The 24566-nt window shown below is 39.0% G+C and overlaps 1 protein-coding gene across 3 annotated transcripts in view; it reads right to left on the bottom strand.

Annotated features, from left to right (window-relative positions):
* Window positions 1–24566, bottom strand: part of LOC121375658 (protocadherin Fat 1-like) — a 183259-nt gene that overhangs the window by 44199 nt on the left and 114494 nt on the right. For all 3 annotated transcript variants that reach the window (XM_041503220.1, XM_041503219.1, XM_041503218.1), the window contains exons 5-10: window positions 11711–12031; window positions 10691–10904; window positions 7132–7271; window positions 3060–3270; window positions 2041–2316; window positions 32–1521 (exon numbers count right to left, since the gene is read on the bottom strand). In XM_041503220.1, the coding sequence (XP_041359154.1) occupies window positions 32–1521; window positions 2041–2316; window positions 3060–3270; window positions 7132–7271; window positions 10691–10904; window positions 11711–12031 (2652 nt within the window). The remainder of the gene's footprint in view (window positions 1–31; window positions 1522–2040; window positions 2317–3059; window positions 3271–7131; window positions 7272–10690; window positions 10905–11710; window positions 12032–24566) is intronic.

Genomic DNA, 24566 nt, shown 5'->3' on the forward strand with positions numbered 1-24566 from the left:
ATTCCAATGCCGACACCAATATCATACCCACCCTTTTAACAATTTCTCCTTCAGCGGCATCAAACGACACCACCGAGTGGTATGGCTGGTTCACAAACATGGGGGCATTATCGTTTTCATCCAGCACTGTAACCATGACAACCACGTGCGCCAATCGTCCACGAGAGTTGGTAACCCTGACGACGACCGTGTAGTTGTCCTGCATCTCGCGGTTGAATGGGATTCCCTTCGTCTTGAGTGCCCCGGACGAGTGTCCAATGGAGAACTCATCTTTGTTGTTGAGCAGCGCAAACCTCAGACGTTCGTTCAGCTTGTGCCCGACGGTCTGGACGACCGTGAGCCGTTTGATCATGGACATGTTCTCCTGCACGCTGGCCAGGTACACCTTCTTGGTGAAGCGTAACCCGCTGTCCACGGTCTGCTGGACGCTGATGATGACGGTCGCGGTGCTGTCGAACTTCCCATCGCTGACCTGAACCTTGAGCTCGTACCTCGACGCCATTCCCGTCTCCTTCCTCACGAACATCACGCCGGTCTGTGGGTTCAGTGCAAACTTGTTCCCGGCGTTGCCCCCGACGATGCTGTAGGTCAGCAGGTCGTCCGATGAAGAGTCAGCATCGTGCGCGTGGAGGTGGATCACTGCAACGTCTTTGTAGGTTGGGAGGAGGACGCGCGTCCTGTATGTGTGGTTTGAGAACTGCGGGGGTGAGTCGTTGACGTCAGTGACCGTGATTATCACCACAGCTGGCGTCTCGGCACGAAGACGTGGCTTGCCGAGATCCGTCACCTGGACGCTGAAGTTGTACTGTCTCGTCTTCTCGTGATCGAGAGACAATTTCGTACGTATCGCTCCCGTGCCAGGATCAATTGTGAAAACCTCCTTCACTTCGGGGTCTGTTATTTCGTACGTGAGTAAAGCATTCGTCCCGGAGTCCTCATCGCTGCCCTTAATCACCAGCGGTGAGCCGGTCTGACTGAGAATCATGCTGTTGGGTGGAGCTGCCTCGCTAATGTTTCCCAAATACACACGCTGGTGGAATCTCGGATGATTGTCGTTTTCGTCCAGGATGTGAACAGTCACGTGCGATGTCGTCTCCGCACCCACGATGTTTGTCGCTGTGATCGTGAGATTGAACAGCTGGTCAGTTTCATAGTCGACAACTTGTTTGGTTGAAATGACCCCCGAGTTTGGGTTTATCGAGAAATATCCCTTGTCGTTTCCGGCCGAGATGTCGTACACTATGGATGACTGGCTTGTGGCATGGATGGCGATGACGACCACCCCAGGTGGTTGGTTTTCTCTCAGCTCGGCTGTACGTTCCATCTTCCAGAACTTCGGGGGAGCATTGTTTGACATGGTCACATGAATCTTCACCTCGCACGTGGTGCTCAGCGAAGGCTCACCCTTGTCTGCTGCCATGACGACAAGGTCATACTCGTGTTGTACTGAACGGTCAAGCTCTTTTCCAACTGACACGATACCGACGTTTCTGTCTATTACAAACGAGCCTCCAACATTACCTGCAGTTAAGAATAAACATCAGTAAATAAATGTATTTATAAAACATTAGAGTACAAGCTAGTCTAATGGACAGCTCAAGGCTATGATAAAGTATATACTACACAAAATCTCCAACCCTGGCCGAACATAATACACAAGAATAAAAATATTCAGGCTACTTTTACACTGCCAAATATCCTACCTGTTTTCTTTTTTAAATTAGTTACAAGATTATCTTGCATATTTTGCCTGCTTTTTTTTTACATTTTGCACACAGAGAAACTCAACCCCTACAAAAAGCCCACTTTTAATCATGAAGCTGTATAATATAATGCAGTTGAAACTTTAATTTCATTTGATTATAGATTACTGATAGTATTAACAATGCTCGAAACCTTCGTGGTATAGGAGCATGTAAATATTTTATTGATAGTATTAACACCACCATTAACTAATAATAAATACATGTGCTTATGAATCTCAAATTCTGTATATATACCTCTAATGATCGTTCCGACTCATTAAGTAGTTTCACTTACCAGACAGGATGGAAAATGAAATTTCTGCATTGTCCCCCTTGTCGTTGTCTGTAGCAAAGGTCTGCACCACGGACGTTCCCACAGCCGCCGTTTCAAAGACGCGACCCTCGAACATGGTGGACAGGAACTGTGGGGTGTGGTCGTTGTGGTCCAGCACGTTGATGGTGACACGGGCGAAGCTGCGCTTGGACGGTGTTCCTCGGTCTCGCACCATGATGGTGAGGATGTGGCGGGCCAAGGCTTCACGGTCCAGCGGTTCAGCCACACTTATAATACCTGAAATATTAGAAACAAACATTCTGAGATACTGCTAAAACAAAACAATCGCCCCCAACAAATTTTCATATCCACTAAGTTCAATGGGGGTTTCATTTCCTCATTTATCATTACTCGATTAGTGCACCAAACACAGAATTAGAAAGGGAAGTAACTCTGTATTGTTATTGATTGCACTCGATCATGAAATTTGTACTTGTGATTAATTGTTACGCAAACTTGCATTATTGTGAGCCATTTAAGATATTACCATATTGAAAATTAATATTTATTCCTTTATAGTACATTTTGTTTTTAATTCATAAGTCAAGGTGAGCTAAAACAAATTCTCCCTGATCTAGTATCGGTGAGAATTACAGCACCCTTAAACTATGAAGAAGAAGTTTGTTTTGTTTAACAAAACCATTAGAGCACATTGATTAATTAATCATCGGCTTATGGATGCTAAACATTTAGTAATTCTGATTCGTAGTCAACAGAGAAAACCCGCTACATTTTCCTAATGCAGCAAGGGATCTTTTATATGTGCTTTCCCACAGACAGGAAAGCACATACCACGGCCTTTGACCAGTTGTAGTGCACTGGTTGGAACAAAAAAAAAACCCAATCAGTTGAACGGATTCACTGAGGTGATTCGATCCTGCGACGCAAGCACCTCAGGCGAGCGCTCAACCAACTGAGCGAAATCCTGCCCCATTAAACTATGAGGTTTGAAATCTCGCAACATGAAACTGAAACCTCACCGTTGTGAGGGTTTATGTTGAACTTGTGCAAACTGACAAGGTTTCCGGCCGACGAGAACGTGTAGATGAGTTTCTTGTCCTCGTCACGGTCGGTGGCCGTCAACTGGAGCACGCTGCTGCCCACCTCCACGCTCTCCACCACCTCGCCCATGTAGATCAGGTTGGAGAACTCGGGCTCATTGTCGTTTATGTCTATCACTTTCACATAAACCTACAACAAAAACAACAAAAATCAGTCATGGAGTGTTACCGCATTCATGGTAGACACATAACAGAACATTCCTTTTGTAACAGCTGCAGATTAAACAATGTGCTGGGGTGTCATTAAACAAACTTTCCTTTGTAATAGCCCTGATTAAACAATATGTTAATGGAGACTTTTCACAATTACATAATAAGTCCACTTTGTTGTACACACAATGTGTTCCTGGTCATTCAAACATTTGTATCAATTTAAACTTCATTTTAAGTTAAAGTTTGTTTTGTTTAACGACACCGCTAGAGCACATTTGGTCATTTTGACATATAGTCTTAGAGGAAACCCGCAACATTTTTCCATTAGTAGTCCAAACTGACATAAATATGAATACAAATCTATATTGGCATGACGATCATTTCACAGTGTTTTTCTCATACAAACACATCACACATGGGCACACCAATAATGACAGAAATGAGTATTCCAGTAAAACTGACAGCTGCTATAAAACTTAAGTAGGTGTAAGTAGATTACAATTAAATGTAAGTCCCAAATGTTTGTTTTTTAATATGTAGGCTGTCTAGGTGGGATTATACCCAACTTAATTTATATACCAGTTTTATTGTAAAAAATGTTAACATTAGTGGTACTGGCAATTGATTTGGTGTAAAGGAACCTAAAGAATTAGTGAGAATGTTGGGATTTTTGTGTTTATTATTATTTTTTTTAATTTGTTTCCGCAATGCAACTGGCCTAATACTTCATAACATGGGCATGCTACCGTGGCTAATATAAATCTGATCAAATGTATCAGCTTTGAAGCCATGCAAGGACTGCATGATTTATTATTTGTCCTTTTATATTTTAATTACTTACAGTTACGCTTATTCATTTACTAGCAAGGCATAACCAAGGTCAATAAATACCAGGTACAATATTAATTATATCGTACTCGTGTATAAACATACTCAGTGTGCCATTACATTTTTGTGTCCGGTGCAGATTCAACAAGGAAGCTTTATTAATTACCTACGGTAATCCAAACATACTGCGTCGAAAGAACATGAAACCAATTACGTCCATAAAAAAAAGTAACTCGGTATCAAGATACTTTTCTGTGCGTGCAGTTGCATCAAATGTAAGGATTAACTGTCTAATAAAAATATATGAAGCATGAAAACGTTTCACTGCATTATACATGTAACTTAAAACAACCTATTTAACTCGCATTACACTAATCATGTACCATTGCATCATTCATGTAATTTAAAACAACCTATTTAACTCGCATTACATTAATCATGTACCAATCTATTAAAAAAAAATCTTTCTGGCTTTCCTCAATATTCTACCAGTAACATATAAACAACATTTCACATTACAATATATCCTTGTTGCTTTAAACATGTAACTTAAAACAACCTATTTAACTCGCATTACATTAATCATGTACCAATCTATTAAAAAAAATCTTTCTAGCTTTCCTCAATATGCTACCAGTAACATATAAAATATTTTCACACATCACAATATATCCTTTTTGCCGTATCAAGCAAACTAAAATAAAACTATTTTTTCTCATACCCTGATTAACAGTTTGCTCTTGTTACAATATTGTATTCAACAAATAACGCATTTCTAAATTGAATTTCTACCTACAGCTGCATGCATTAAACGCACTAATTTTTTTTGTCCCAGCCAGTACACCACAACTGGTATATCAAAGGTCGTCATATGTGCTATCCTGTCTGTGGGGTGGTGCATATAAAAGATCCCAATCTAATTAAAATTAGCTCCACTATTACATGTGGATCTAACACCAGCCAGTTGGAGCTCATGTCCACCAATCAAAACCTTACTTGCAGAATCCTGCCAGTGATTTAAAACTAACAACACTGCGTAGTCCCCAATGTCCAGGTAACATTTCAACTGTAAATAATAATTTAAATATTGACCAATCACACTTCGCCTTTTATAACGTTATTTGGGAGCATACAAATTCTAAAAATATCGGGCGAGTCTATTTTAGTGGCCGAAGTACAGCGAACCATACCAATACGTACGGGGTGGGTTATCAGTCTTCAATTTTACATTAAAAATTATTTATTTATTTATAAAAAAACCCCAACTAAATCAGTCTTCAGTTTTACATTACAAATTATTTATTTTATAAAATAAAACATGTTTTAAGGCATTCATAATTCACACGAAACATGTCGTATACCCTCAGGATAATTCGGAATGTTTTCAAATTATTTTTAAATCACTGGCAGGATACTGCAAGTAAGGTTTTGATTGGTGGACATGAGCTCCAACTGGCTGGTGTTAGATCCACATGTAATAGTGGAGCTAATTTTAATTAGATTGAAAAGATCCCTTGCTACTAATGGAAAAATGTAGCGGGTTTCCTCTCTTAGACTATTATGTAAAAATTACAAAATGTTTGACATCCAATAGCCGATTATTACTAAATCAATGTGCTCTAGTGGTGTCGTTACAACAAAACAAACTTCTTCTTTGTCTATTTAAACGCAGAAAGGTTTTATTTCGATTTTCAAGCGTGCCTGACATGTTACACTTTCTGTAGCAGCTGGTGTCTAAATGAATCAAGTTCAGTTTTCAGTGATGCAAGGTCCTCTGCAGCCCTTCACTGTGCTCAGTCTTTCAGTATTACATGCATGGGAGGTGAAGAATTAATGAGGCAATTACAAGACCACAGTAAATATCTGATACCAAGAATTCTGTGTGGCATCAAGGGAATTCCAACATATTAAAATATTTGGGTGTTTTTTTTTCAATTTACAGCGTTTTGTGCAATTCCTATAATTAGAAATATTCAGTTTCAAACAGATGAATATTTAACTTTTTGAGTTGATAAAAGGTGCTGAATTTCAAAGATAAGGGACATGGGAGATAAAAATTATATCACATATCCAGGACAAACAACACTGCCACGTAGAACAACTTTAGTTTTTTTTACTTAATTTGACAGATTCATGAAAAAAATCATCCCAATTATTTTCAGACATAACTCCAACCCTTCCTTTTAGTAACATATAAAAAACAAAGTAAAACACTGTACTTCCTACAACAAACGGGAAAGAACATTAACAGTTGTGTGTGACAACCTCTAAAATCCAATGATGTTGGAACACTTACCCTTGGAAGTACACATGTCATGCACGCCATCGGTGGCACACACAGTGAGGTTGTAGCTCAACTTGGTTTAAAATAACAACCTCGAGAATTCAAAGAGTTTGGAACACTTATCCAAGTACACGTGGCACACACAGTGAGGTTGTAGCTTGACTTGGTTTCCCATGACAACCTCGAGAATCCAAAGAGATTGGAACACTTACCCAAGTACATGTGGCACACACAGTGAGGTTGTACTCGACTTGTTTCCCATGACAACTTCTAGAATCCAAAGTGGTTGGAACACTTACCCATGTACATGTGTCATGCACGACATCGGTGGCACACACAGTGAGGTTGTAGCTCGACTTGTTTTCCCATAACAACCTAGAGAATCCAAAGAGATTGGAACACTTACCCAAGTACACGTGTCATGCACGCCATCGGTGGCACACACAGTGAGGTTATAACTCGACTTGTTTCCCATGACAACCTCTAGAATCCAAAGAGGTTGGAACACTTACCCAAGTACACGTGTCATGCATGCCATCGGTGGCACACACAGTGAGGTTGTAGCTCGACTTGTTTTCCCATGACAACCTCTAGAATCCAAAGAGGTTGGAACACTTACCCAAGTACATGTGTCATGCACACCATCGGTGGCACACACAGTGAGGTTGTAACTCGACTTGTTTTCCCATGACAACCTAGAGAATCCAAAGAGGTTGGAACACTTACCCAAGTACACGTGTCGTGCACGCCATCGGTGGCACACACAGTGAGGTTGTAGCTCGACTTGGTTTCCCAGTCCAGCTGGTGAGCCAGAAGCAGACTGCCATGTTTTGGCTGTACCATGAACATTCCCTCGTCGTCACCATCTGCGGAAATAGAATCAAAACATTGAAAACAATTAGTAATGCTAGTAGATACAGGTACATGTATAATGAAATAATAATAATCCCAGCTGAATTCTGCAATCTAACCCCTGTAATTGCCACAGCAGTCAACAAGGCCGTGGAGTTTTTAATTCTCCATGGCACTTTTTTGCCTTGGACTATTATCCAGGTGTTTTTTTCCCAATGGTATGATTTTTTGCTGTGGACATTTTCTAAATTGAAGGGGCTAGAAATCTAATGGAAAAGAAAGAAAGAAAGAAATGTTTTATTTAACGACGCACTCAACACATTTTATTTACGGTTATATGGCGTCAGACATATGGTTAAGGACCACACATATATTGAGAGAGGAAACCCGCTGTCGCCACTTCATGGGCTACTCTTTTCGATTAGCAGCAAGGGATCTTTTATATGCACCATCCCACAGACAGGGTAGTACATACCATGGCCTTTGATATACCAGTCGTGGTGCACTGGCTGGAATGAGAAATAGCCCAATGGGCCCACTGACGGGGATTGATCCCACACCGACAGTGCATCGAGCGAGCACTGTACCACTGGGTTACGTCCCGCCCCAAATCTAATGGATACAAAGCACTGCTACAAGAACTCTTATGATACATTGTAAACTGACTGTCGTGTGTTCTGTATTGTCATTGGTTAATTACATTCTTTTTCCGGGATCAAATAGACAATAACACCCGGAAAGCTAATGACGTCATTAGAAAGTGACGTCATTAGCAATTGGAACAGGCGAACTTGACGATTCAAGGGTCTACAGTTAGATTGTAGCCAGGTATTTTTTTCAAGAAATGCCAAATATACAGTTAGTTCTGTAGAAAAACGATTCAGTTTACAATGGACATAACCATATGCAGTTTTTAGATTTGCGGGTGTTATTGTCTATTTGATGCCCGCAAATGTTTCATTTTGGACCTCAGGCTAACGCCTTCGGTCAAAAATGACATTTGCGGGATCAAATAGACAATAACACCCGCAAATCTAAAAACTCCATATGGTTATCTCCTAAATCATCTTTCCAAGTCGACAATGAAGTGGTACCAACTACATGTATTAAGTAAAGTTGATGTTTATGCTGTATGTATAATAATTAATTTTAAAAATAATTTCTGACTTCTTCTTCCGGTAACATTTCAAAGGTTATGTCTACACATTACTATATGATATATCACAAATAGCTATGAATGTTGTTTATGAATGGGGGTACTGCCAACTAATTCACTAGATTGTATTTCTAATGTGGAGAATACCACTGTGAACAAAGGGAAATGTTATCTTTAGTTTGACAACTGAACTGTTTTATAAATATAAGAACTAATTATTTATGAAAAATCCAATATTTTATTATTTTTATAACCTAGTCTTCAAATATGTTACAAGCATTCTTTTCATATTCTGCGCAGATCTAAGCTAGAATAACAGAGAAACAGAACATAAATCTACAATGGAGTAACCTTTAACTTGAACTGCATTATTTATTGTTTTATTCTTTTTTACCATTTAATAATGTGTGACATGTTGTAGTCTGCGAAAACATCAGTTTGTTATTCTTTACAAAGATAGCATGTTCGTTTATTTGTGCCATCAAGAGGATTACAGTCCCAGAAAAAGCTTCAACCTGGACATTAGAGGAACCATGCCAAAACTGCTGCTGGGTTTTTTTACCAGATGCAGATTTTAAAAATTAAACCCTAAAACTGTCTGAGCAAGATCAGCACGAGGTTAAAAACATGAATTCCATCTAGCTGACCAGCACATATACCATAAACATGGAAAGTGTCTACAGAAGTGTTCAACACCTGTATATTTGTGTTCACATTCCGTGCAAGATGAAAGCAGATGATGCTGTTTCCACACAACCAGGTAGAGTTAGCACCGGAGCAGAGAGCAGGAAGTCTGGTAATACTTTCATACCAAAAATGATGGATCTACCCACGACTCCTGGCTGCAAATTGCTCTTCAGCCGACTTTGATGGATTTTGGCTGTTTCGGACATATTCAAAAATACTTTAGCATTTTTTGTCTTCTTCTAGAAAAACAGCCATTACCTTCAGTGGGTTGCATGTGGGAATCAAAAGCAATTTGGCTGTCCATATGTACACTCCAGACACCAGCCTGTCAGAAGTTACACAAATAAATAGCAGTGATGAAAAATTGGCTTCCATACTTCACCAATTGGATTAAACTTAAAAATACACTGTGCAAATGAAATTGCATTAAAAAAAGTTAATTGCTTTTATTTTTTAAACTATGATTCCCCCCCCCCCCCCCCACCAAGGTCTTTCTTCTCCCTCCTTGGGGTTTTTTTCAATAAAATAATTTTCTAAAGTAATAAAATGTCTCCTAAAAGCTACAATCTACTCTGTCTGCTAGAAAGTAGCATGACAAGTAACAAAATAACCAATTATTTATTATTCTGAAGCTTGACTACAGAACATAAAACTAGAGCTGCTTTTTAAAAACATTTCTAAAAATATTCACATTTTTTAAAAACTTTTAAAACCAAAATACTTTTCATGTGGATCCCCTACTTGAACATCCATTAGAGACTAATTTACAATCCAAACACCAGAAGATTGAAGATCTTGAAAGACCAATGAATGTCTCATCACGTTTGCAGAATAAAGGCAAAAATATGAAAACTGCAGACAGAGGTCCGACATGGATAATGAAAAGTGACAACTTCCACAATACGTGTCAAGATCTATAACTACAGCCGGAATGGTAACACCTGTCGACATCAGTATTATGTTTGCTGCACAGGAAGATAGGAGAAATTCCTCACTCAAAAAAAAACTGCCAACAATTATCAGCAATAAAGATACAAACAAAAAAAGAATGAAAGCAATCGGAATGATCGATCAATTATGCTTGACTTATCTGACCTTGAATGTTATTCACAGAGTAAGATTAAAAGAATGAAATCAATTGAAAAAACAAAACAAAAAGGAAACAAATTTGTGAAGCAGCTTTGGTGGCATAGCGATGCATGAATGAAACAGTTTTCTCTCAATTTTCACACTCGTTGTGAGGTGAGACTGCCTGTAACATTTAAAGTTTGTTTTGTTTAATGATACTACTAGAGCACACTGATTAATTAATCATCGGCTATTGGATGTCAAATGTTCGGTAATTTCTGACTTGTAGTCATCAGAGGAAACCTACTACATTTTTCCTAATGCAGCATGGGCTGCCTGTAACAATGCTATATATTATCTATTAAGAATGGCCATCCTTTTTCCAAGAGTGTCCAACTTCTAAAAGAACAGTAAATTCCATTACGGAACCCCCATGTTGCGATTTTTAATGGAGGATAGGCCGATAACAGCAGTTTCCATGTTGTTATGACAATGAACTACAAGCGACGTGTAACTTCCTACCCATGATTGAGAACCAGATCGAGTTGCCATCATCGTCTTCTGCCGACAACATGACCACCAGGTGGCCGATGGGGTCGTTTTCAGTGACCGACACGAAGTATGAGGACTCGGTGAATCGCGGTGGGTGTGCCGAGAAGGTTGGCCGGTCGACAATCTCAATCCGAATTCGCACCCCGGCCCGCCTGGGAGGCTGGCCACCATCCACAGCTTTGATCTGTAGAAAACACACAATACTTTATTAAAACATGTTTCACAAGTCTTGCTATCTGTTAATAATCAGCACAACACATGACATTTCAAAGAGTTTGTTTCAATGGTATTATTCAATGAATATTCATATTCTCTTAACAAGAGAATATTTGTAATGTCGATACTGGCTCGTATCTATAAATATATTTTTCAAATTACAGTGCTGAATCCTGTTGGCTCGAACCTCGTCGGTGCTTGACCTAACCATTCGGTCAACATTGTGTAAGGGTTACTCAGGACTTCACGCTTGGTTCAGGCATTGCGGTGTATTCAACCGTTCCAAGTTTGACCCAAAGAAATTCTACTGTACTTATTATTTATTAAATATTTTATGCCAAGTCGAAATACTACAAAATACTAGCCTATACAGAAGTGTTATATATATATATATTAGTGAGGGTAAGTAAAACATGACACTTCACGACTGGCCAAGGACAGATATGTACCAACTGCAGGCATGTGAAACCATTTCAAAATGACAAGATGAAATGATGTTTAAAAAGCTGAAATATCTAATCTATACCTAAATAAAGGTCAGTTTTAAGCATTTTGGATCTAATCCAGTCTTAGTCTACTTTAAAGAAAAACAAATTGACAAAAAAAAAAAAAAAAAAGCTGAAATTTTATGAGAACTGAAAAATCACAAGCCTGCAACTGGTAAAAAAAACCCCACAACGTACTGGCAAAGTCTGATGTGCAGAACACTCCAACTGGTCAAGACTTCAATTAGCTTCACCCACCATTTAAAAAATACAAGATTAAGAAGCTCACCTGCAAGTCATGTGTTTTTCCACTGACGAGATCCTTGGTGGAGTAGATCAAACCGGACAGAGGGTTGATCCTGAACATGGTGTGGCCATTTCCACGCTGGTTTTTGATGAAATACGTCACGTTGGCGTTCTGTCCAACGTCGCGGTCGTTGGTGACCACACGGTAGATGGGGATGTCGTGACCTGCGTGTTTCTGCTCCAAGACTTGGATTTCTGGAGACTTGTCAATGAACCGTGGCTTTTCATCATTCACATCATCAACCTTGATCACCACTCTGGTAGTAGATGACAATACAGGAATACCATTGTCATAAATTGTCACCTGAAAGTTAAAAAAAAAAAAAAAGGATTGGTATACAATTGGTTATCCAATTTATTTGTTGGTGGAATAGCATTTGTAACACAACCCAAAAATAAATAAAGTGATAAATAACACGTTTGACAGACATAAACAGAATGAATGAATGAATGAATGAAAGAATGGAATGAATGAATGATTGGAATGAATGAATGGACTGACTGACTGACTGACTGACTGACTGAACAAATGGATGAATGTTTGATGACACCCTAGTACAATATATATATATATATATATATATATATATATATATATATATATGAGTTATTGGATGTTAAATAAATCAGTGAACAGTGGTATTGATAAACATCTGGGTACTCATTATTTTAATTAGTCTTTATTGTTAGTGTTTGCATTGGGAATTCTGAAGCAATTTCATATTAATTCGTTTTGACTGATATTTACAATAAATAGTACCTGTATGATCAACTCATCAATTAAAACGAACTGCCACAGCAAAACAAATATGCCATGGAAAAATATTCTCCATGGAATAGTCCATGACAGTTTTGTAGTTAATGTACAAGAGAGGTGTTTAATTTGTCAATATTACAAAAAATGAATAATGAATTAACAAAACTGACATAGAAAATTGAAGGTTCCATGGCAAACTACATGCTGCAGAAAATTGAAAGCACTGCCAGGGTTGACGGTGTAGGTTTACAACAGAAGACAGTGATCTCTTGACATGTAAAGACCATAAAACACAACAGTTCAGAGCCCTTCGGACAAAGATAAAACACTTAACGGAATGACAAATTTTAATACTGCTTCAAGTGTCCTAGATATTGTTTAACCGTACTTTATTATCGGCTAACATGTAAAGAATGCTGAAATGAAAATTAACCAATTTCATTATTCATCTATGAACACGAAAATAATAATCAATACAGCCTTTATTACCCGATAAAGATTAAACAAGGATGTCATAAAAGTTACTGCTGTTTATACAGTACTGCACTTAATATTTTATCTAACAACCTAAAAATAGATGCCTAGAATAAACCAATGTCATTAGAATTATCCTCGAGAACAAATAGTAATAAGCAGTTCTTCTTAATATGGTTCATCAAATACTGTTTTGCATTTACCATTGTTTGACACCCAATAGCCCATGTATTTTTTGTGCTAGAGTGTCGTTAACATCTATTCTATTCTTCTTAATAAAACACTGATAGTACAAAAGCCTGATTATGTAGTAGAGCCATGTTTATACAAATCTTTGTGTGCATGCAATGTTGTTTGTGTACCCAACCCCCCCCCCCACCCCCCGTCTCTCTCTTTTTCTGTCTGTCTGTCTATATCTCCCTCCCTCTATCCCTCCCCTCTCTCTCTTCTTCCCTCCCTCTCCTTTCTCTCTCTCCCTCCCCCCTCTCCTTTCTCCCCCCTCCCTCCATCTCCCTCTCTTTCTCCCTCCCTCCTCTCTCTCTCTCTCTCTCTCTCTCTCTCTCTCTCTCTCTCTCTCTCTCACAACTATAAAGGTTTTTTATATGAAGTAAAAACTATTTTACGACTGGCGAACCCTACTGGTCAAGTGACCTTCTGAAGACCTGTCACCTAATCAGTGCCTCCTGTTTACCCAAGGGTGTGGTGTAGAAGCCAGTACAAAATGTCACCTCTTGATGCCAACCCGTCATATGTACCAACAGCCACTTCCTTCAGTGCCACATGTCAGTCACTGGTCAAAGGCATTTTTATTATATTATTGGTGTAAATTGGTGCAGTTATGGGAGTTACCTGTTTAAATACTGAATATTATAATTTAGACATTTAGAAGATTGCAATCAGTGTTCTTAAGACCAAGCACAATTTATTACTGAAATTTTCAGTACAGAGAGTAAATAATTTGTTTCTAAAACTATGACCTAAGTTTCATTGATCTAAAACTGATGGGTTACGAGAAATGGGAGCAAAATGAGCAAGCTTAATGTAGAACTGGGGGCGTGCCTAAACCTATTGAGGATAGGGGCATGTGAATAGGTTTTTTGTATCCGTATCCAGTGTATGCATTACTAAAAAAAAACTTTTATGATGAGGTAGGTACAGGGTTTGCAGCCCGGTATAGACTTCCACCCAGAGTAAGGTTTATCAACTCAATGGGTAGGTGTAAGACCACTATACACATACACACAGACACATACACATACACATACACATACACATACACATACACATACACATACACATACACATACACATACACCCTCACGCACTCGCACTCGCACTCGCACTCTCTCTCTCTCCCTCTCTCCCTCTCCCTCTCCCTCTTACACACATACACATACACCCTCACGCACTCGCACTCGCACTCCCTCTCCCTCTCCCTCTCTCTCTCTCTCTCTCTCTCTCTCTCTCGGCGCAAACAACCCAAATAGCTGAGGTGTGTGTCCAGGACAGCATGCTTGAACCTTAATTGGATATAAGCACAAAAATAAATGAATGAATGTCAAGCTAACTGTCGCACCAATGTGAAACGTAAATAATTTCAAGAATTCGGCAGCAGCAGCAGCAGTGTTATACCAACAAGATAAAGCTCGAGAGAGAGAAAAAAACTCAACTGTATTCATCACAAAGTATTTAATTATTACATACAAGCGAGATCCTGGGCAGTGGAGAAACCTGATAGAAAATCATTAACTGTGCCCATCTGTCAGCTGGGGATTGACTGGTGTAATGCGCCTGGTCCCAGTTCAGGCACACACTATAATCCACCATGATTACAAATTGCCTTGCAATCTCCGTGGATGTACTCACTATTGCTGTGTTATCACTCCCGTATTACATGGCAGCAAAATGACTGCCCAAGTAGCTACACACATTAACACATCTTTATCAAGATCCAGCTCCCAAATAGTGATAAGTGGTTTGCCATTTGTTCCACTTTAACAGATAGTTGGGTGTTATTAGTACTGCTAGGTAATGATGATGGTAATGGTCATGCCCTGCTGAGGATGAGATAATGATGATACAACTTATTTTGGTGCATCTAATTTAATGAATGTTCAAGTATGTCATCCTGAGCATGAAATTCAGCTGTTATATCAAGGACAAATGTTACTGGCTTATTTAGAAGAAACTGTCATTAAACATCTATTCAATTCTATTCTATTCTATTTAGAAGAAACCAGTTTCCACCAACATGGTATACTTACTGATTACCACAGACAGGAAAGCAGGACATACCATGGCCAGTTACGGTGCACTGGTTGAAACGAGAAAAAACCCAATCAGCTGAATGGATCAACCGAGGTGGTTCGATCCTGCGATGCAAGCACCTCAAAAAACATTGATTAGATCCCGCCCACAAGGTGTCAACTGACTGGATTAGAACCTACTACATGGATTAGATCCCGCCCACAAGGTATCAACCGACTGGATTAGAACCTACTACATGGATTAGATCCCGCCCACAAGGTGTCAACCGACTGGATTAGAACCTACTACATGGATTAGATCCCGCCCACAAGGTGTCAACCGACTGGATTAGAACCTACTACATGGATTAGATCCCGCCCACAAGATGTCAACCGACTGGATTAGAATCTACTACATGGATTAGATCCCGCACACAAGGTGTCAACCAGCTGGATTAGAACCTACTACATGGATTAGATCCCGCCCACAAGGTGTCAACCGACTGGATTAGAACCTACTACATGGATTAGATCCCGCCCACAAGATGTCAACCGACTGGATTAGAACCTACTACATGGATTAGATCCCGCCCACAAGGTGTCAACCGGCTGGATTAGAACCTACTACATGGATTCTCATGATATATGTTAGTGGTCTTAACTCATTTTCAGTCTCATAACTATAATCAAGCACTACATTCAAGCACACTGTCGTGGGCAAGTATTTGGTACCAATCAATCATCAGGATGAACAAATACATGATATGCTTCATTAACCATATCAAATAGCTGGCCATGCTAACAGTCAATCAAACAGACTGGTCAGCCCAATTAACTTGGTGTGTGACTATGTGTTCCTCAGTTCTACCAGCTTCCTGCCCAATTCTGTGTACACATGTAGGAAAGAAAGAAAGAAAGAAATGTTGTATTTAACGACGCACTCAACACATTTTATTTACAGTTATATGGCATCAGACATATGGTTAAGGACCACACAGATATTTAGAGAGGAAACCCACTGTCGCCACTTCATGGACTACTCTTTTCTATTAGCAGAAAGGGATATTTTATATGCACCATCCCACAGACAGGGTAGTACATACCATGGCCTATTTTGATATACCAATAGTGGTGCACTGGCTGGAACGAGAAATAGCCCAATGGGCCCACAGACAGGGCTCGATCCCAGACTGACCATGCATCGAGCGAGTGCTTTACCACTCGGTTACATCCCACCCATGTAGGAAGATGTCCATCCATTTTGTCAAAATCAGACAGTCAAATCTAGCATTAAGCCATAACAAACAAAAATGTGGTCCTAATTATTTGACCAACACTACTTTTAACCTGCATACCGTAATCAATTCTTTTTAATCGACCGAAAAACAAAAAACAAATGCATTTATAACAATTGCCCCCCCAAAAAAAGACGAAAGAATTAAAATTATATGAAACCACTTGGTACTGTGATAATAAATTTCAGTGACCTAGCATATTGTTTATGCAATTAAAAGTGCCATTTATTTAAATTTATCCAACATGGAATTCTTCCCTTAGTTTTATTTGATTCATGGTTAATTTCACTTGAAATTTAACTTCAGTAATTTTTATTGTGATACTACATTCAGAATACTTTTTCTGCATACTGTAAAGCAGGAAAAATTAAAAGTTCAAGTTGGTTTTGTTTGATTGTTTGTGTTCATACCTCAATGAATGTACGTCGGCCCGGTCTCGGTGGGTTCGGTCGTCGAGGCATGAGGGCCAGATACAGACTGCATACTATCCCAGTAAAGCAGGGAAACCGCCAGTGATCCATAAATGGTTCAAAAGGCCTTGGTTTGTGCTATCCTGCCTGTGGGAAGTGCAATAAAAGATCCCTTGCTGCCAATCGGAAGAGTAGCCCATGTAATGGCGACAGCGGGTTTTAAATCTGTGTTCAAGTTAGTTTTGTGCGTTTGATAAAACATTTGTTTGTGTTCATACCTCAATGAATGTAAAAGAAATAACCGAAAATCCTTTAATGTATATCAGATACCAATGATTGTTTCCAAAATATACATGTTGTGAACATGCGCTAAGGTGTGTATTCACAAGAAAAAAAAAAAACTCAACCAAAACATACATGTTGTAATATACATGTAAATGTGGTTTACATTATTTGGAACTGGATAAAGAGTTTCAAATTACATAAAATATTTTAGAACACTTCATCAAATTCTAGCTATGCAAGTACTGTGTTCGAAACAAAATATGGAACGTTTTGGGTTTTTTACTTAGAATTACAATAAATTTTTTGGAGTTTTAGTGTTGGAGCTTGGATATTCATTATGAGTAGCCCATGTAGTGGCAGCTTGCTGGGGTCGAAATGTTAATTTATGCGTGTCCCAGCAAGTGTTTCCTTCGGTTTAATAACACACAATTTGTCCCTGAAGACTTAATTAAATGCTTTTAAATGAAAAAAACATTGCTACATTTTTGTTTTAAGCAATTCCATTTTTCTGAATAAATAAATTATCACAGGAATTTTTTTTGCATGTTGCTTGAGAATTCCTCATTAGTTTTGCATCATTTAGAAAAAACAATAATTTGTAAAAGCATTTCATAATTTCCAAACAGCACTCGACAAGATTAGTTATTACAGAATTATCATTCATTTGAAATAGAGCATATTGATTTATTAATTATGGGTTGTTGGATGTTAAATATTTGATAATTCTGACATGTATTCTTTAAAGAAAACCCTCTACATTTCTTCCCATTAGCAACATGGGATTTTTTAAATGCATTTTCCCACAGACGGGAAAGCACAAACCAAAATTAGAGTACCGGTTGAGAAGGGGTGGGGTGGGGTAGGGTGGGAACAATCAGATAATGAGTGTCCACCAAGAGGTTTTGATCATAAGCACCTCAGACAATCACCATCAACTGAACTAGATCCACCCCTACCCTGCCCCCTAACTACTCTAGATCCACCCCTACCCTGCCCCCTAACTACCCTAGATCCACCCCTACCCCGCCCCCTAACTTCCCTAAACCTACATGTAGCAATACCAAGTGAACATAAATTTGAAAAGCAGAATAAAAAAACATAACCAACATTAAAACTGAGGTATTATTTAATCAATTACAGAAGGCATTAATTCTTAAGGAGACAAATACTGAAGCCATCACAGTAGACATTAACTCCTGAAGCGACAAATACTGAAGCAGCTACGTTCTTAGAGTGTCAATTACCTATTCCATGTGACAGTCAAAGTTGAATGTGCACACTGCAAACACCGCCCAAGGCGGAGTTTCTTCTGACCTCGAGGTGTGACCGGGGTCACTGTCGTTAGCAGATCAAAGAGATAATGACCCGAGTAAATACCTAGACAGATGACCAGATCGCTATTCCTGGACAATGGCCGATATGGGTCAAAGGTCAAAATGAAGGGTGTTGTAAAGACCCAGTGATTTCCCGGCCAGGCTTTCTCTATTGATGGAGAACAATTGGGTGAGACAGACATGACCAATACAGCACGACTCTGCATGCAAAAGGCTGACAATCGGATCAATGCGGACATGCACTATTAGTGTGATCTCGTCCAAAATGAGCAAACACGGGGGGGGGGGGGGGGGGGGGGGGGGGGGGAGAGAGAGAGAGAGAGACAATCGGCTTCTCGGAAACCCTGACAAGAAAAGCACGTGTCATGGATTGACTGCTGCCAAATCCTGGCCGTCATCTCATTTCACAGCTGGATGAATCAGCCTGGAATCAGTGACAAAGAAAACAACATTATGTGTAGAAAAACACAAATTTCAATAGTAAAATAAGAAGTTGGGGGGGCCGCAAATGAATGACCAAGTGACACAGTGGAAGTGATTTGGCCAATACTGATGTTAAATGAAACACATTTGTCAGTCCCAAGGAAACACATTACAAATGGATCCTTTTGAGCAAGCCAAGTTAAATGTTTTCACTTCACTGCCATGATCAATAATTAGACAAGAGTCATGTACAAATAAGGTTACATTGTCATGCTTTGTCTCGGCAGTCATCCACTGCAGATAGTAATGGTGATAATTATTTACCCCGAGTGCCTGATTACTTCCCTTTGAATGAAGTGATGCAGATGAGACTATTTTAGACTGATGTTTTAAACCAGCCTTGGTGGTTAAGTCATTGGACATAAGGTACAGGGTTCGCAGCCTGTTCCTGGCTCCCATCCAGAATGAGTTTTAGCGACTCATGGATAGGTGTAAGACCACTACACCCTCTTCTCTCTCACTAACCACTATCTACTAACAACTAACCACTATCCTGGACAGACATCCCAGATAGCTGAGGTGTGTCCAGGACAGCATGCTTAAACCTTAATTGAATATAAGCACGAAAAGTTTAAATGAATGGACCTAAAAATTTGTTTAGAAATCAGATTCAAACAGGATAATTTACTTTAAGTTAGAAGCAAAGATATTTTTAATATTATAAACTTTTTCAGACATAACAACATGCTCTTATACCATAGCCATGCAGTTAACTCAATGCTACACGTATACATAACCTCTTATATCTCCACTCGTTGCTTTATGGTTCATGTACATGTAAAGTGTGCTCATCCATTGCATGTAATAAAAGATTAAAACCTTTTTAGAACAGATGGATGGACAGCTGACCAGACAGTGAGGTCATCCCCAGACGCCAATATTAAGACTGATAGGCATCAAGGACCAATATTATATCAGCTCTCGGCCTACTATACCAAATACTGTATGGCTTCTATTATAGGACAAGGCAGATGAACGCACAGATAAACCAAACTGAACAGACCCTGAGGCACTTGGTGCCTGGAATAAGGCAGACAGATAGCGTCCGCATTGTGCTGCTTGATGCATATCACACTGGTATCTGCACATGTATCATTTCAATGTGCTTGTTTATTACCAACGTACCGTGCACTAAGGCTTTGTAACACGTACACAAGTGAACTTCCCTGATGCACCGGTGTCTGTCCACCGGCATACCAAAGGGCAATTCCATTTTATAGAACAACCACAAGGAGACAAACGACTCAATAAAGCTGTCAAAAAGACAAAACCAAATGTCGTTAGACACAAGTGGGGATTCACTGGTTATCAGATGATGTCTGCCGAAGCATACCCTGTCCATTGTTTGATCTGTCTTAGCTAATCCTATCTGCATATGGCAGAGATAATCCCCTCTTTCAAAATATATCACCCATAAGTGTATCAGGCAAGAAAACCCAACACTGGAAATGGAAAACTAAACCCGATATTAATTCATTAAATCACCCCGATTAAATTCACATAATCAAGGAGTATACTGTGGCTTATGGGAACCTCAGGAGATCCACTGACCTGTGCAGAGTGAGTGACTGCTGTGCATTGTCCCCGCAGATAAATCATACATTTGTCTTATCTCGCTTGTCAGCATGATACCTCTACGTCTTGAAAAGAAACTGTCATAAAAAGCTGTTTCAGTCAAAACAGCAGGAATCAGTTTCCAGTGTATAATTCACAGCTTAACAGACACCTGGAAACTGAAAACCTAGAATTTACACTTGCATTGACCATAAAGCCACTAATGACTTAGGGCCCATTTCTCAATTATATATACTGCAACAAGTGTACAAAACATGATATCCACTGATATCCACTTCCTAAATACTTTTTTTTTCACAATAGATATTTTTATCAACATTCTGTTACTGGGTTGTTGTTGTTGGGTTTTTTTTTTTTTGGGGGGGGGGGGGGGGTTTTATAAAAATATATATGATTGAATACTATACTTGTTTCCACTAGATGTCATTTTTAAACCATAGGAAGTTCACAAGTTTCTTTAAAAAATTAAAATGATATATAGCACAACCGAATGTGGTATTTTATTTAAATAATGTGAAATCTGACCATTACTTCCAACATAATGAGATATCCAACTGCACAGAGCTAAGACTTACAGAATACACTACACTCATTTTCACTAGATATAATTTTTTACGAAACAAGTGAACTTCCTATGTTAAAATCTGACCAAAGAAAGTTAGTTCACGAATTTTGTAAAAATGTTATTCAGCAAAAACAAGTGTGGTATTTTATTTATTACCCCCATTAAATAATGTAAAATTTGCCTATTACTTCCAACATTACTCAACAAGACATGCGATTGCACACAGCTAATTTTAAGACTAGTGAACATGTCGTCACTTACCGAAATGACATCATTTAGTATATAATATACACCTGGTGGTGTGTATAAAATTTGTACACCCAGACCAGGTGGGTAATAAATCCTGGTATTACCCACCCCACCCCAACCAGGGCATGGTTTGTATACTCCTAAATGTTTGTTTTGTTTAATGACACAACTAGAGCACATTGATTTACTAAACATGGGCTATTGTATGTCAAACATTTGGTTATTTTGACATATATACTTAGACAGGAAACCCGCTACATTTTTCCATTAGTAGCAAGGGATCTTTTATATGCACCATCCCACAGACAGGGTAGCACATACCATGGCCTTTGATATACCAGTCATGGTGCACTGGCTGAAAAATGAGAAATAGCCCAATAGGCCCAATGATGGGGATCGATCCCAGACCGACCGCACATCAAGCGGGTGCTATACCACTTGGCTACGTCCCACCCCTGTACACTCCTGAAATGTTAATTTTGAACGACCCCTTACTAGGATATCTGAGTTCGTAAACAGTTAATCTAACACTGTAACAGTATATATTGAGTGCTGACATCAAGAACTGGTTATGTTCACTTGTTACAAAAATTACACTAGTCTACTGTTTCTCTTCCTCTTTTTTTATTTTATTTTTAAATTATTTTTAATGCAGTTAATTTTAGAAGGACAAGTTGGTAATAGGAGAGATAGACAGCTACTAGTACATAATTTAAAAATAAATTTATAAAATTTTCAGAAGTTTTTAAATGTCGAAAACTGTGAAACCGTAAACCACAATTTCAGTCATAACCATTCTTGATTGTAAGCTGTCAATATATGCCACATGACCATAGCAACTGAATGTTTCATGGTTTACAGTTTATTTACAAATACTGGTTTCTCACTCTGTCTGATAAATTAATTCCCAAACACATAGTAAAAAGTAAAAAGGAAAGGGGGGAAAAAGGATGAAAAACCAACAACCTCAAAGAAAAATTTGGCACAGACCCAAAATCATCACAACCATCTGTTGCAGAAACACATGACATGCTGAAAAAATATTTAATGCCAAATATATTCCAAACATCACTGCATATTTCACCTATACAGAGCTTGCATCAGTGAAGCGAAGACAGGGTTGGGTCACCAACGTAATCATCACAACTGGAATGAGCCAACGCAGCTGAGCAATGTGTTGGCATGGTAATTCCATCACATTTTCAAGCTTTTTCCTTTCACCACTTAACAAATTATTAAATCATTTGATGAGCTGGTTCAGATTTCCAAGCAAATCGTGTCTGCAGTCTGTGAGATATTCGGTGGTAAAATGGTGTGGAACGGTTTGGTGCAAAACATCTTCTCATGGTGGCATTAAAGACTTCCACATGTCAAGTGTAGAAAAAACCCCCAGTATATCTGTGGAATGTTAGTTACTGTTACATAGAGATAATTACATTAGAGAGAGAGAGAGAGAGAGAGAGAGAGAGAGAGAGAGAGAGAGAGAGAGAGAGAGAGAGAGAGAGAGAGAGAGAGAGAGAGAGAGAGAGAGAGAGAGAGAGAGAGAGAGAGAGAGAGAGACAGAGAGAGAGACAGAGACAGAGACAGAGAGAGAGAGAGAGAGAGAGAGAGAGAGAGAGAGAGAGAGAGAGAGAGAGAGAGAGAGAGAGAGAGAGAGAGAGAGAGAGAGACAGACAGACAGACAGAGAGAAAAAAGAGAGAGAGAGACAGACAGACAGAAAGAGAGAGAGAGAGTGAGACAGACAGAGACAGAGAGAGAGAGAGAGACATACAGAGATAGAGGCATTGAGGAGCAAAAAGACTGCAGGAAAGACAGAGACAAAGAGAGAATGTATGTGCAACCTCTAAAATAGTCCACAGCTGAAAAAAACTGTGACATAGAGAATTAAAACCAAGGCAATCTCCACAGCATTGCTGACTGCTGTAGGCAATTGCAGGGGTTGGTGCGAGATAGGAAAAAACCCCCAACGTGAGAGAGATAGCGAGGCAAAAAGAGACAGGAGAGTGAGTGATGGAAAGAGAAGTGTGTACATGTGAATGCATGCCGGCACATCACGTCTCTTTCTGCATACAAAAGAGTAATATTAGAAATTAATTAATATAGTTTATTTTTTATTGGTACAATTCTTAAATGTTTTATACACTTGGTACAATAATTTAAAATGTATCATGTTGGTTTTTGTTCCTCATTGTGAAATCACAAGATTTTATTTTTACCTATATTCTCAAACATTATTTCTAACATTTTGCACTTACAATTGGGATAATGAATATTTATTATCAGAATAAATACATACAGAAGAAGATAGAAAACAAAGTTTCCAAAAGACCATGAACACTTTCTGAGACCAGTGAAATACTGAGGGAGTCGGTCCACCGAATTCTAAAGAAATGATAGGCCACAGAGCTCTGTATAAGGTCAAAGAGCCCTGTTTGAAATGATTCTATTTACAGTTCCAGTGACTGTAAGCCACCTGCATAATAATACAGTACACCATAGTGAGAGGTGTTCATGTGTGTGTTTACACTTTTACTGTAATGTGCTTACAGCTACACCCAGCAGACCTTAGTCATTCATAGCACCGTCAACTGCAGTGTATATATTTCATTCATTCACTCAGTGATTCATTCAATGCAGCCAGCTCTAACTCTATTTACAACTACTGCATGCTTCAACATGATTCTGCAAAGCTGTAATTTGCACACATGATACAAGTATGCAGTTTCCTGTTTAAAACAGTTACATTATCCCCTGTAAGTCCAAAGTTCAAACACACATATACTGCCTGTAAACCAAAAGGACTTCGTCGAAACTTGGACACTTTTTACCGTTGTTGTTTTATCTGAAATTTTGTATCGTTGAAATAAAATTAATGTCTGTTTTACAAAATAGTTTTGTTTTTGTTTAACGACACCACTAAGCACATTGATTAATTAAACACTGGCTGTTGGTTGTAAAACATTTGGTAATTCTGACACGTAGTCATCAGTGGAAACCTGCTACATTTTTCCATTAGCAGCAAGGGATCTTTTATATGGACTTTCCAACAGACAAGACAGCACAAACCACGGCCTATGAACAGTTGTGGTGCACTTCATGGTTGGAAAACGAATAAACCCAATCAGCTGAATAGATCCACTGAGGTGGTTCGATCCTGTGATATAA

Source organism: Gigantopelta aegis, chromosome 6, assembly GCF_016097555.1.
Source record: "Gigantopelta aegis isolate Gae_Host chromosome 6, Gae_host_genome, whole genome shotgun sequence".
Taxonomy (NCBI): Eukaryota; Metazoa; Mollusca; class Gastropoda; order Neomphalida; family Peltospiridae; genus Gigantopelta; species Gigantopelta aegis.